The sequence below is a fragment of the Penicillium robsamsonii genome, assembly GCF_028829455.1.
Source record: "Penicillium robsamsonii strain IBT 29466 chromosome Unknown utg000005l_segment0_segment0, whole genome shotgun sequence".
Taxonomy (NCBI): Eukaryota; Fungi; Ascomycota; class Eurotiomycetes; order Eurotiales; family Aspergillaceae; genus Penicillium; species Penicillium robsamsonii.
The window spans coordinates 1,102,038-1,116,040 of record NW_026643223.1 but is presented as its reverse complement, the minus strand read 5'-3'; the positions used below and the strand labels follow the sequence as shown (position 1 = coordinate 1,116,040).

General features: G+C 47.9%; 6 protein-coding genes across 6 annotated transcripts; 3 read left to right on the top strand and 3 right to left on the bottom strand.

The window, feature by feature from the left end:
* Positions 1-976: 976 nt before the first annotated feature.
* On the bottom strand, positions 977-3,753 carry N7447_008458 (glycoside hydrolase family 55 protein; the record flags this gene model as incomplete). The annotated part of the gene is made up of 7 exons (XM_057232720.1): positions 977-1,170; positions 1,226-1,419; positions 1,474-1,566; positions 1,631-1,711; positions 1,764-2,892; positions 2,949-3,401; positions 3,453-3,753. The coding sequence occupies 7 exons, from the start codon at positions 3,751-3,753 to the stop codon at positions 977-979; spliced, it is 2,445 nt and encodes an 814-aa protein (XP_057082262.1).
* A 775-nt stretch (positions 3,754-4,528) lies between these two features.
* N7447_008457 (glycoside hydrolase family 128 protein) lies at positions 4,529-5,389 on the top strand (the record flags this gene model as incomplete). Its single annotated transcript, XM_057232719.1, has 2 exons — positions 4,529-4,731; positions 4,783-5,389. 2 exons carry the CDS (start codon positions 4,529-4,531, stop codon positions 5,387-5,389), a joined length of 810 nt encoding a protein of 269 aa, XP_057082261.1.
* Positions 5,390-5,695: 306 nt separating this feature from the next.
* N7447_008456 (uncharacterized protein) lies at positions 5,696-6,556 on the bottom strand (the record flags this gene model as incomplete). The annotated part of the gene is made up of 3 exons (XM_057232718.1): positions 5,696-6,003; positions 6,051-6,138; positions 6,548-6,556. The coding sequence occupies 3 exons, from the start codon at positions 6,554-6,556 to the stop codon at positions 5,696-5,698; spliced, it is 405 nt and encodes a 134-aa protein (XP_057082260.1).
* A 663-nt stretch (positions 6,557-7,219) lies between these two features.
* On the top strand, positions 7,220-8,677 carry N7447_008455 (DUF1996 and WSC domain-containing protein; the record flags this gene model as incomplete). Its single annotated transcript, XM_057232717.1, has 2 exons — positions 7,220-7,551; positions 7,600-8,677. 2 exons carry the CDS (start codon positions 7,220-7,222, stop codon positions 8,675-8,677), a joined length of 1,410 nt encoding a protein of 469 aa, XP_057082259.1.
* A 733-nt stretch (positions 8,678-9,410) lies between these two features.
* N7447_008454 (sugar porter family MFS transporter) lies at positions 9,411-10,967 on the bottom strand (the record flags this gene model as incomplete). The annotated part of the gene is made up of 1 exon (XM_057232716.1): positions 9,411-10,967. The coding sequence occupies one exon, from the start codon at positions 10,965-10,967 to the stop codon at positions 9,411-9,413; it is 1,557 nt and encodes a 518-aa protein (XP_057082258.1).
* Positions 10,968-11,643: 676 nt separating this feature from the next.
* On the top strand, positions 11,644-13,598 carry N7447_008453 (transcription factor domain-containing protein; the record flags this gene model as incomplete). The annotated part of the gene is made up of 5 exons (XM_057232715.1): positions 11,644-11,852; positions 11,929-12,388; positions 12,437-12,789; positions 12,843-13,091; positions 13,139-13,598. The coding sequence occupies 5 exons, from the start codon at positions 11,644-11,646 to the stop codon at positions 13,596-13,598; spliced, it is 1,731 nt and encodes a 576-aa protein (XP_057082257.1).
* Positions 13,599-14,003: the final 405 nt, after the last annotated feature.

Here is a 14,003-nt window from a genome sequence, read left to right as displayed (position 1 = left end):
AATTCAAAAATCGGCTGGCCCACACATTTGGCCGACAGCGATGGCGCCTGTACTCAAAGCAAAATAACTGCTTTGCAGCCGATGAAAATCCCTGTGCCGATGGATACGCGAAAGGGGGGGTTCAGGGACAGCTGAAAGCATAATACTCCATTTATCCGGGAGTCAAGCGGCACGGTGTTTTAACAGTGATTCCCGTCATCTCCTACCCATATGCACCGCTCACGGTGCAAGGGATCGCCCAATACTTGGCCCAATACCCATTGGAGATGAGCAGGATTCCAGGACGTGATGAAAATAAAAATGTAAAAGCGTCTCATGTCAATCGCGAGGTTTACATGTAATCTGCTGGAGAAGATATAGATTGTTGAGCTGGTATCTGTGATCATGTAGGGAGAGCACAATATATATACGCTTCAGAAAGCACATAGTGGGCTTTTCATCTTGCTCTTTCGCCATTACATGCTCGCGCAGAAGAGGTTTAACTTAGCTAGTTCCTAACAATTCTCATCTTATTCCTGGAAAGCGGTGATTGATTCCTGGGAGCTCTACTCACATTTGTCGGGATACACGTGAGGCATACACAATGAGTGGAGATACGATATGCGGGACTCACATGGCATCTGGGCTCACTGGGATGTATACGCGACTTTGCCCTTACAACTGGGCCTCAAGATCCGAGAAACCGGCAAATAATTCATATAGCAGTGTAGCAATAGAGCCTAGGAGACCCACTTTAAGCGCGAACATACCACATGTCGTATCCAGAGCCTTCGGTCTTGAAGCTCACGATCCAACACGCCCTTCGAAATGCCCCTAGGCAACTTGCAATTTGCCAGCTATGCCATTCCGCAAATTCATGGTCCAAATGCACAGCCCACCGAATGCAAAGAGTGATGCAGAATGAGATATCCTTCTTGCAGCCCACTGATCAGCGGTATAGCGGTATAGCGGTACCTGGCAAGCCAACTCACCAAAATCACATTCTGAAGAGTGCGATGTTCTCATTGAAGACATTCGCATTATCCGCCTGCTTGGCAGCACTTCTACCATCAATATCAACCATACTGTCCGAGCCCACGGTGTTCAGATTATAGACGCTGATCGACGACGAGCCTTTTAAACTGAAAATCGAGTTCTGGCAGCTCCTCCCGGAATCTTGAGCCGAGCATGCTGCAAAATGTTAGTTGAAGTGTAGGTAAGGTGATATAAGGAGTGTGATACTTACAAGCATCGTTGTTGTCGAAGAACGAGTATAGGCCGGCACCATACACGAAGATATCTGTCGAGTCCAGGACCCGCAGGCCCCAACCTTCGGAGCAATGCTCGCCTTTGCCTGAGCAGTAATCTGCAAAGTCGGGATCATGAAGTGATGGAACAACCGGGAAAGGAGTTGTGGCCAGAGGGTTGGGTTGGTAATACCTGGTATGTTCGTTAGTGAGGCTTGTGCCGATGTTTGGATGAATATGTACTCACGCGGACTCCGTCTGGACTTGTCCCATGTAGATATTCTTTGTCGAAGCGAGCTGATATTGGTAAAGAACGTTGTGCTCTACTGAGGTACCGGAGCTGCACATTAAGAGGTGATTAGCTTCTCTGCACTTTGCTTTCTTTATTTTGGAGCCAGACTCACAGCCAAATATTTCCCTGGGTACTCTCAATATTCAAGCCACGGCCGCTGTAGATGGTAATCTGGCCATTACCGTCGAGATCACTAGCTGGTCAGCAAAATGTCTGATTGCGAAAAGGAGCAAGTATGGACTTACTGGTCCGCAACCCAGAGCCAGTTGTTCTCCATGTACAATCCACTTGCCGACGACGTGATATGCATCAACATGAACGCAGCAATGCAATTTTTGTTTACCGTTTCAGAAGTCACAGCAGTCCCTGGGGTTGCAAGACACTGCGCAGCTTGAAGCTGGGAACCCGCAAATCCTCCAATCCGTACATGGACATCCCACATTCCAGATGGGCTATTGGAGGAGGAAGCCAGATTCCACTCGATAGCAATAGCACCTGCCTGAGCGCCTTGTGTGCTGACAATCATATCAGACCATTCGACCTGGCCACTGTCGCCAGATGCCCCGACTCTAACAACGGGCTTAGGGTTGGCAATGTCATTGAAAAAGCTTCCACTGGACAGAATGACCGGGTATGCTTCGCCCACGATCTTGGAATTTGCAGGGATTTCGAGGGTCTTCGTCACAAGATACGATCCGGCGTCGAAGAACACAATTTTACCAGAGGATGCAGCATCGTTGATCACTTTTTGCAGAGCTGCCGTATCATCTGTCTTTCCGTCGCCCTTTGCTCCCCCACTGCGGGTGCTGCTGAAGGAGGATGTAGTGGCGCTTTTGTATTGGGGCTTCGAGCGTTCATAGAATTGCTGTCCTTGAAGTAGAGATGCGGGACGGTTGTTTGGGGAAAACGTGCCCTGGAAAACAGTCGGTCCATTCGGGGTATAGCGATGTCCTTGACCCCAGGCATCAACGTGAAGGCTGGGCCCCGCAAGAACCGTTTGCTGATTCGGGCCTTGAACAATGACCGGGACATTCTGGGTGGAAACGTTCTCGAGGATAATACTACCTGCGGTGGCAGGTTGAGAGGTGGAGTCGCGCGAAGTGATGATGCCGACCGGGGTGTTCGTGATGGAGCTGTCCAGTAGGGTAATGGAACTGACACTCTGCTCATCATGGCCGCCAGAGCTGATATCGATCCCGACTTGACAGTTGTTGATATTGATGTTCTTGTATGTCCAACCCCAATCCCAATAGTGGCTAATAGCGGTAACGGCGTTGTTAAATGTCAAGTTGCGGGTCGTGAACTGCTGATTGCCTAGTGCGGCGCCAATATTTCCACCATTGAAGACAAGGTCGCCAAGATACCCGGCGGAGCCTGCACATTATCAGTTCCTATGATCCTGTTTGCTTGTGGATACGGGGTAAACAGACCACTTTCAATGAAGAGACCCTGGTGTTTGGTCCCGGACGCGGAGCTCATCTCGAATACCATATTCTCGAGGCTAGTTGCCTGAGCTGTTGGCCAGTGAATGCCACTAACAGTGTTGCCAGGGGGAATGTCGCGAAGATCAAGAACGACGTTTCGAATTGATCGGAAAAATACCACGGTAGATGCCCAGTTGAGATCCGAGCCGAAGTACGGGTCGGCATCGATGAGATATCCACCTTGGAATTCCGATGATCCTTTGATCACGGGCAAGTCGTTGGGGTCTCCAATGATTTGCGTATAGTAGTAGTCAAAGATGGGATACGAGATCCTGTAAGTTCCCGAAGGGAAATAGACCAATGCCGGGGTTGTCGTGTCGGACGGACAACCCTGCCCACATCGGTTGCCACTGCTGATGGCTGCGTTGATAGCCGCTGTGTCATCGGTAACACCGTCTCCTAGGATTGAGGTCAGCATTTGTACCATGTAGCGTCCCCATGATGAATTACCTTTGGCACCGAAGTCCTTGACATTGCGAAAGATTTGATATCCAGAAGCGCCAAAGGCAGAAACACCCTGGTGGCTTATGGATTCAAGCCAATAGGATGAATCGTCAAGTGCCACTTTGGTTTGTTTCAATTTACCGTTTACCTGAGGCGGTGGCTTCTTTTGAGGGCCAGAGTAGGCTTCATAGTTTCCGTAGCCCTTTAGCGCAGCGGCAACAGCAGCATCAACAGATGGAATATCAAGCACAGCTGCAGTTGCCCCGAGTGCAAAGGGCATAAGGGCAAAGATATTGAGCCGAACCATTTCTTCTCGACAAATTGGTTTGGGTTGGAATCGAGGAAAGACGTCAGCCATGATTCTCTCTTTATATAGCATGCCTTGGAAAACAAAACGAGTTATGAAGTTGCATCGATTGGCATCGTCGCGGAGTCATCCGTCTACCCCGGACTCCCCCATAAAATGGGCCGTACCTGGCTTGGGCCTAAGATGTTGCAGGATCACATTTGCGGGAATTCTATAGCGGCAATCATAATCGACCCTAGTTCCGAGATTCCGCTGGCTTCACTTTTTGGATATTGCCGTTGATGCGGGGCTAATGCAAGGGACTTGTGAACAAAGCATCGCGCACTGGTCCTATATCCCTTCCGTGATCCGAAAATCCGCTGATGAATTGAGTGAAAGATCGTTTCAGATGGAGATGTTTTTCAAATTGAGCCCCTGAGAAGCGCCGCAATTCCACGACAGTGACGAGGCTTCCTACTATCTGCAGTAATTGAGTGGCTCATCTCCCATCTCCCCCCACAAGAATAACAGGCATAAGTGCGGGGATCAGCAAAGCCAGAACGTCTCCAGCCTTGTAGTAATTGGCTCACAGTACAGGGAGTGAGTTTACAGACTACGGCCTGAGTCATGGGCTACATTCAGGTATTCGGAGTGACGGTAAACACGACCCTCCACGCACTGCGTTGTAGCGTAGTTTAAGACAACCGTTGTTTTTCCCTACTTGTGTTAAGCTATTTATTCCTTCGAAAAATAAGAATCAAATTCACCTGCCTCATTTCAAACTCAAAGATCGACAATGGCTCCTACCTCCATTTTATCAGGTGTGCTTCTTCTTCTCCATGGTGTACACGGCCTCACTGGCAAACGAGGCATTGCCTACAACAACAACAATCCCTCCAGCGACGCAGTCTACGCAAACTTGTTCAAAGGAGACAACAAGGTCTCGTGGGGCTATGACTGGGGATTCCCCTCCTGGAACCTAGATTCCTCATTCGAATTGTAAGTCAAACACCACAGAGCTGTCCACCTCGATACTAAATGAATAAACAGCGTACCGATGCTCTGGGGCCTCCCAAATGGGCCTGATACAGACTGGACCGCAGCTGTGCAGACTCCTGGAACATTCAACGTCCTTGGATTCAATGAACCCGATCTGACTTATGATGCCTCATCCAATATCGTACCGGAAAAGGCCGCCGCGGGGTACCTCACGTACATCCAGCCATTTGCTGGAACTGTACGAATCGGGTCTCCAAGCGTGCTGTGGAACAACGTGGGATCCTCTTCTGGCGGTGCCTACAATACCGCCACCTGGACTCAGTACTTCCTGGGAAACTGCACAGGTTGTCATTTGGATTTTGCAGCGATTCATTATTACCAGGACTGCGTTACTCCGGAGGGCCAGAATGGGGCTGCTTGGTTTGAGGGTAATGTCACAAATGCGCACGATGCTTTGGGTTTGCCGATCTGGATCACCGAGTTTGAGTGTTATGGTAATGAGGAACAGCAGATTGCCTTTTTGGAACACGCTCTTCCGTGGTTGGATTCGCAGGACTATGTGGAGAGGTATGCCTATTTTGGTGCTTTCCCGGAATATCTCATCAATGCCGATGGCACTGCGCTTTCGGATTTGGGGAATGCTTATGCCAACATCTAAGGTTTCTTCTATATGGAGCAGTGGAACACCCTCTTGAACTGGATATAGGTGCGAAAGGATATAGGATTAAACAAAACTCAATGGCTTTCCGGAGGCTCTATATCTGTGATCTGCTTCTCGACGTAAAATTTGTAGTTAGCTGAGGTCAGGAGGAGTAGCTCAACCTCGGGCCCCCAAAATATAACCTTGCTACTGGATGGGACTAAGAGGTAATCGTGCAAAGCGCCCTACACACACACCCTGTGTTGGTGCGCCCCACTAGATGCAAATTACCCACAAGATGCAAAATTCAAATTATCAACCTATTTACAGGTAACCCCCAGTAATATCTATATACCAATTTCCACCACTACTATCTCTTGCTGCCATTGAAGCTTCATGCTCAGCTTCAGCTAAATCCCTAGCTAATTGGGCCTGCGATTGAGCTTCTAAGGCATTGGCCTGCCTTGCTTGTAGACGAATCAACTTCTTAGCCTCAGCATCCTGCCTTTTTACCATCATCCTATTTGCGCATATAGGCGATAGAGCCGAGCCCCTAGTCCTAAGAAGCGATTCCCCATTTTTTTTGGCTGATTTGCAGCTGATTTGTGGAATTGAGAGGTCTTTAGACTCTCCTTCACTAGATCAAGCTATTGGAATAAAAAAGTATTTGCTTGCATACTTCGTTGAATATGCCTTTTAAAATCCCGAGATAGGTTCTCTAGCTTCTCAACGTCATCAAGAAGCTTAAGATTAAGCTTATTGACCCGCTGAATTGTATCTGGCGGGGAGTTGGTGGCTGAGCTTAGGATATCCGGAGGGGGTGACGGTGTGAAAATCCTAAGGGGGGACCCTTCTGATTCAAGGGCTTTTTGACGTAAAGGACTAAGAATAACCTCTGGACCTAGCGGGTAGATATCCCTAGATTTTAAAGAGGATCTGATAGTTCTTTGGGTAAAAGCTTGCTGCCGAACCATTCGATAATCCGGAAGAAATCTCGCTTTTTACTAGCAGTTCCACCCCACATAACGACCTCGTTATTTGTCGTACAAAAGTAATGCTTTAAGCATTGGAAAGCTTCACCATCGAGCGGTTAACAGATATGTGTTGTATGGGGTAAGAAATATGCTGGGATAATATTTTTCGCGGTATAAAATTGGGCGAATTCGATAGTTATACGGGATCCATGATTATCCATTAAAAGAAGCCGAGGCCTCCCCTTTTAAACCCGAGAAATTGTAGCTTCGTGGAAGGAGAAAAGCTATTAGAGAGCTGTTTCATCGTCCGTATAACCACTAGGTGTAGGCTTAATTCGAAAACCAGGCGTAGTAATATTTTCATACCACTCCATAGTGTTGGGCGCTTGGCACGATTACTGCATATTTTGACAGTCCCACATTCCTGGTAAATGCCGATAAGTCCGTTTCTCCACAATTCTCTTTTTAATCTACTTCATGTCCCGCAGGCGAACCCCGCAAAATATGCATGTTTAATTAAGAATTTTCAGTCTGTGGCCGTACCTGCGGGGTTCATGTCTACTAAGCTGATTCCGACAAGAACTCCGGCACTGAGCGCTATAAAATGTAACCATATAGAATATGAGTGCATCAATATAGTGTACACAGCGGAATCACGGAGATAACAAAGCTTTTGTAGTTTTCAAATTCTGTATACACTTTTCTCGCTTACGAATAAAAACAAAACATAATATAGATGATTACATTGGATTGACACCAAAGAGAACAAAGACCATGGTGATAAAAGAGTCACACCTGCCACGATTAAAGAAAAAAAAAAGCTTCAAACCTTTCTGCTGAGGAGAACAGTCTTAGAGGGTCCAGGTCCTTCACAATGCGGTTTTTTGCGGAGTATACTCTCTCTCTTTTTTTATACCTCAACGCTGCATTTGCCTTCTTTAAGGTGCCATGCAGTACACCTCTAGTGATTGAGAGAGCAGACCCGCTCATCTCACCTGGAGTAGCCTCCAATCATGTCCACACTATCATGGGAGGATCCGGTTTCGGATTTACCATGAACTACGACATGACACAAACTTCAGAATGCAACTCGTGCTCCCCGGTTGAGGACAAATCCAACTATTGGGTGGCGGCACTTTACTACCATGCCCAAAATGGTAGTTTCATTCAAGTCCCACAGAACGGCGGAGCTTTGATCTACTACGAGTAAGAATATATTATATCTTAATCAAGGAGTGATGCTAAAAGACCTAGGCAACGTCCAGACCCAACTACCGACGGTGCAATCGTGGCTCCCCCGCCTGGCTTCCGGATGATTGCTGGCAATCCATTTGACCGCCAATACAAGGACACAATCGCTGCTGATGCGCGTAGCTTCGCCTGTCTCAATTACAATGGTCCTGGTACGCCCCAAACGAATGGATTCCCGAAGACAAACTGCCCCAATGGTCTCCGTGCTCAGATTTACTTTCCTTCCTGCTGGGACGGAATCAATTTGGACAGCCCTGATCATAAGTCGCACATGGCATATCCGACTCAGACCTATGACAACGGCCCGTGCCCCGCATCGCATCCCGTTCGAATCGTGTCCATCTTTTACGAGATCACATGGCACACCGAGGAATTTGCAGACATGTGGTATGGTGACAGTCAGCCATTTGTGTTTTCTTTCGGCGATCCCACGGGATACGGCTTACATGGAGACTTTGTCAACGGGTGGAATGTGGATGTTCTTCAAGAGGCGATTGACACCTGCAATGACGGTGGCGGTGATATAACTAAATGCCCGCCAATCCATCTATACCCCGACTCTGTCACAGATGGCTGTCTTTTAGAACAGTCAATCGACGAAGAAGTTGGAGGATGGCTCGATGCCCTACCAGGCTGCAATCCCATCCAGCCGGGGCCCAATGATGCGACTATATTCACTGGCTGTGGTGCACCTACACAAATTGGATCACCACGGCACTACTATACCGATGTCACCACTGAGCTGGGTTGGGAGTGGATCGGTTGCACGGTCGATAACGCAGGCGGCGTCCGCATCCTCACAGGCTCCAGTTCACGGGGGTCTGACATGACCGTCGCAAAGTGTATCCAGAAATGTAAGGCGGGTGGATACACAATTGCAGGCCTCGAGAACTCCCAAGAGTGCTATTGTGGCAATAGCGTTGACCCTGCCAACGAACCGAAGGTCACCCCGATGGGAAATTGTCTATATCCCTGCAGCGGCAACCCTGCTCAGAATTGTGGGGGATACGGATTTATCGGACTTTATAAGGAATGCAATGGGGTCTGTCAGAATTTGCAGTACCCTGTGGTTCCCCACTAGGGCTAGTAGGGAGGATGCCTTTGGGGCCCTTAGGCCATCCATGGTGACAGGACCTCGTAGTTAGCTAGTTTGCTTTGTTTCTCCCGCTTTCCTTTCTATCTCTGCCTCGTCTCACGGGAATCGAACAAAGTCTTTATCTGATAGAGATCCTTGGTAGCGTAGCGATACCGAGCTATATTATTTTCTGATACCAGCCATTACTTCTTCTCTATTGCGGCCCTAAAACTTCTAATTATGGTGTTAGTGTAAAGAATTTTCGACGAACCTAGATGGACAATGGGCTATCGGCTAAACGTAGTATAGCGTCCCACTATGTTTTTCTGGATGATATAACTCGAGATACAATAAGAAAAGGGCATTATACTGCAGTTATTCCTTTTGTCTGTGGATTCCAAAAATATGGGATGAAGCTCGGCGAAGTAAATTTCGCCATGAGAAAGCGAAGCCATTACCTGGGAAAAAGCGGTTGCCAAATCTTTATGGATAAAATTGTATAGGAAATATTGTGGGGCATATAGGAAGTTTATTTTTGTCATATTTGGCCTAATTCTCCCAGCTTCATCGGGCGAAGGAGTAAGATATATCCTAACAGATGATAACCTTAAACATACAAGAATACAAATACTATTCCAATTCAATCATAGCTACCTAAACCACACTCTCAGGTATTCAGACAGCGCCTCCACTTAGGCTCCAATTTCACCATAATACCTCCATCCCAATGCTGAGTAGCTCAAACTTCATCCGGGCTTTGTTTCTCATGGACGTCACCGAAGGCCTTTTCTCCATCGAAAATCAAAGCAACCTCTTCCAAACTACGACCCTTGGTTTCAGGGAAACCGAAATAGACAAGCACGATCTCAACAGCAATCACACAGCAGTAAACAATATAGTATTTCCAGCTAATCGCATCCATTGCCACGGGGTTAGCATATCCATTGAAGAGAATAGCACACGTGGCCGCGATCTGCATGATATTCGTTCCTTTGGCACGGAGATGGGTAGGAAGCACTTCGGTAACATAAACCCAGGGTGGCCCATTGAGACCGGCATTGTAGAAGAGCTGATACATGAATATCATCACGATCACGCCAGTGCCGAGAGTCGTGTCTTCGAAATGGCGCTGTTCATTTATTGCGGACAAAATTGTCCATATCACATAGCAGGTCAACATTCCCACTGTAGAGAAAAGGAAGAGCCGTCGTCGACCGACTACCTCCATAAAGGAGGCTAGGATTATCGAGACACCCAAATTGAACACTGTCAGGCCACCGTTGATACGGAGTTGCTGGGGATCTGAGGTGAAGCCGATGGAGTTGAGAATAAGGTGAAGATAGTAGGCGATCAGACCGTTACCGGAAAGCTGCATCATGCATGGGACCGCAATGATGATGAACAGCCGATGCAAGTTACCGCGTGTACTTAGAAACTCGCGATAGCCAGTTTGGGAAGCTCCTTTAGCGGTCTGGATTGACAAGATAATCTCTTTCATCTCGAAGTCGACTAGGGGAGAGTCCTCGTCTCCGCCGGCGTGGTACTTGGTCAACACCTTTCGGGCTTCGTCATAGCGGTCTTTCTGCACAAGATATCGGGGCGACTCTGGAAGCATATAGACGAAAAGAACTTGCATCAAGGGAAAGAATCCCTGCAAAAGGGACGGGATACGCCAGGCCCATGACAAGTTTGGACCCATGAAGTAGGTTCCGTATGTGATCCATGCGGCAAGCAAAGCTCCGAGATACCACAAGTTGTTGTAATAGCCGACTAGAACGGATCGATGTGTCGGATACGCCAATTCACTGACCAACATCGGTGATGCTTCGACGGCAATCAGACCACCAAATCCGATCACCATACGGGAGACCAAAAACATGGCATAGTTCTGCGCGGCACATTGAAGAATGGCTCCAATGACCAGCAAGACCGATCCGAGGAAGATTGGGAACCGTCGGCCCGTGTGGTCACAGAGCCAAGGAGCGATGGGGAAGGCGGCGATCTGACCGAAAATCACTCCGTTCGAAAGTGAGCCTAGGCGAGTACCGGCTGGATGACCGAAAAAGTCCTGCCACTGGCTCATCGACTGCAGACCGTTGAGCATGGATCCGTCATAGCCGTTGGTCGTCGAGGATAGATAGGGAACAATCATTCCAAGATTGAGGAGCAAAAGATGACGATGCTTGTACCATGGCTTGCCGGTATTTGGGAGAACGCTTTTCAGGTTCCATTCGCCGGGGTTGTTGGTGTAGGTGTCATGGGCCTCGGTCGTCGGCTTATCGTCCTGGTCAGTCATGTTGATTGCAGGTCTGTGAATTAAATCCGAGGAGTAGAAAAATGACTTGACTGCCAATCATGACTGGAATTTCGATGGTGCCGTCTCCATTATATCCTTTTCCCATCGCATCAATTCGCGATTCCGCAGCGAACGTGCCTATTGAAGTTGATGGCTGAACTCAACCCTGTGGTCTAAAACGCCTATTCCTTTCATTTATTTCATTATGCCTGTCCACAGGGAAGCATTAGTGCGGTCGTGTGTTTGGAACCCGCCATTCCGCTTAGACTAGCACAGTGTGGCGTATTAGCACTGGTCCTTTGTTATGAAGTAAATTACTGTCGTCGGCTCAAGGGCCAGTTCGGGTTTGGTTCCGGATGAGCACACATTCCCCGCAGCGGCATTCCCCGGGATTTTTCTTCTCGTCGTGACAAATGCCACCAAATCCCCCCATGTTAATATACCGGGCCAGCTCTAACCAGCTTAGGGTAAAGGGGAAACATCATGTGCGCCCGCCCTATGTGACCAAAGCGCAAATACGAGAATAATGAGGGCACCCTCTCTGCTTCTCCGAAACTCCGCTGAATACTTAATTCTCTTTCTGGCCTGTATGAAAGATGTCAGGAATCACCATGCTTCTATTTTGATGGAAGCAGCCGACCAGTCTAAGATACACGCACAGGTCTCGGCCTCCAACATGGAATCCCCTACCCCACCTGCCGACAAGTCGGATATCCAGAAACGAAGACATTCCCGTGCAGCCGCGACCTACCCCCGGAAACGAGCTACTCAGGCATGCCAGACCTGTCGTCTTAAACGGACAAAGTGCGATAATACCCGACCCTCGTGTGCATCGTGTGTGCGGCTCGGGGCGGAGTGTTCTTACCAGCAAATGTGTTTGTCGACGTAAGTGCTGGATGAGCAACTAAGTTGTGATTTAATATTTGGAGGGGGAAATAAAAGGCAACTAATCAAGGAACAGATTTGATTCCGCGAGCCTCTTTATTCTGAAACGAATCGATGATCTAGAAGCACTGATCCAGATCAAGGTAAACGATCCACCTCCGGTGGCTCTGTCTAACGTTCTCCTTTCTACATCGCCGTCTAGCAGTTCCCATGGCACTTGGGCATCTGGGCTGGAGCAGCAGACACAATGGAAACCATCTTTCATCAACATTGGGGAGGTTCTTAAGTGGCCTGTTTTCGATAACCATGAGTTTGAAACGCGGTTCCATCTACTATCTCCATCCGACGGAAACAATATACAGCCCGACCTACAATTTTCCGTCGACCTTGACCTCCATGCAGCCGACCACCTTGTTCGGAGCTTTTTCGATAATGTCCATATTTTCAACCCGACGCTAGAAGAAGAGGACATCAACGAATATATGGCGACAGTGCGATTGAATGGTATCGGGTGGGACGCAATGTCTTGTTTGTTAGTGAGTATCCGTAACCTACTTTCATATGGTGAACTCATATGATACTAGCTTCTCATATATGCCAATGGTTCAATTGCAACGTCATTTGTAAGGAATGGACAAGGCGTATCTCCTAGTCTGTTTCGCCAGTCAAAGGAGTTTCTCCAAGGTGAAGCGTATTTCCTCGCTGCTCAGAAGCGAATGGGCATGTTGCTCTGCAGGAGCGGTGTAATAGAGGCGCAATGCTTCTTCCTAGCTGGTGTATATCTAATGACAAAGTTGCGGTCAGTAGAGGCATCGAGGATGTTTGTGCAAGCACTGGCGTGCTGTGAGGGCTTCTCCATCCTCCGCACAAATGACCGCCATGAAGATGCGTGGGAGACGAAGCAGAGAGTATACTGGACCTGCTTGAAGTCTGAGCTGTAAGTAGACCAAAATCTAAACCACGAGGGAATACCTAACATTACCTTAATAGAGAGCTACGACTAGAATTGAATGTTTACCCAAAGAATTTTCTGGATCTCAAATACCCTACCTTCTTTCCGTCACCTCCAGAAGAGCTGAAGTCCAGAGATGAAGCCGCATGGTATTTCTATCTCGCCGAAATCGCTTTGCGAAGATTGGAGAATCGCATTCTGAGCTACCTTTACCAACCTCACGCTGTTATCTCAAAGCCCAACCTGGAATCTGTAATCCTTGACTTTGAGGAGCAAGCAGACGCATGGTAAGTAATATCCCAGATTAAACAAGACATCAATTAACGAAGGTTAGGCTGAGATCCCTCCCAGAGGCATTGGCTCCAGATGTAGAAAACCCACATACAGATCAATATGAACCCTTCCGATTCATTCTCAGTGGTCATTTCCTTGACTGCCAAGAGACAATGTACTGGCACTTTTTGGTCGAAGCGATACATGGCCGAGGCGACGGAACCAGCGATAGTCTTCTTCACAAAGGACTGAAGGTCTGTGTGAATAGGATACAGCAAAATCGAACGGGATTTTACCATCGTCACCACGGAACATGGCTGATGCTTCGATCGTGTGCAAGGAGTGCGTTAGTGCTACTCGCTGCTGAGCGCAGTGTGGATCTTGTCTGTTTTCTGCCTATCGGCTGGGAGAGAGCGGTAGTTGATGTTACAGAGATGTTGGAATTCTGGAAACATGAGTCGAATGATATAATGGGCTTGTTCAATATTGTGCAAACGTTGCTGCAGGCGAGGGCAAATTAGGACAATGTTATTTGGTATATTTTATCTCTTATCCCAACCGGTTATTCAAATATGCAGAGCAGCAGTGTATCAGTCCAGGCTAATTATAAATGCATGTAAGCGAGCGATCACCAAATATTCTCGTCAGCAGGAATTTCTCGGGTGAATGCAACCTGGCCCACGATGTTAGTTCCATTCCAATGGCACAAGTCCGATACTCCGCGATGCTCCATAGCACCTAGATTTCATACTTTACATTACCAAAGCAACGTAGATATCTGTTGGCTATAAGAATGTGATCTCCCGGCTGGGAGTGGAGTTCATTCGTTCTTTTCTTAACCTATCGCATATACTATTCTTTTATTATGTCGGCGATTGATATTGAACACGTGCTCTCAGAGCTATCCCTAAACGAGAAGGTCTCAT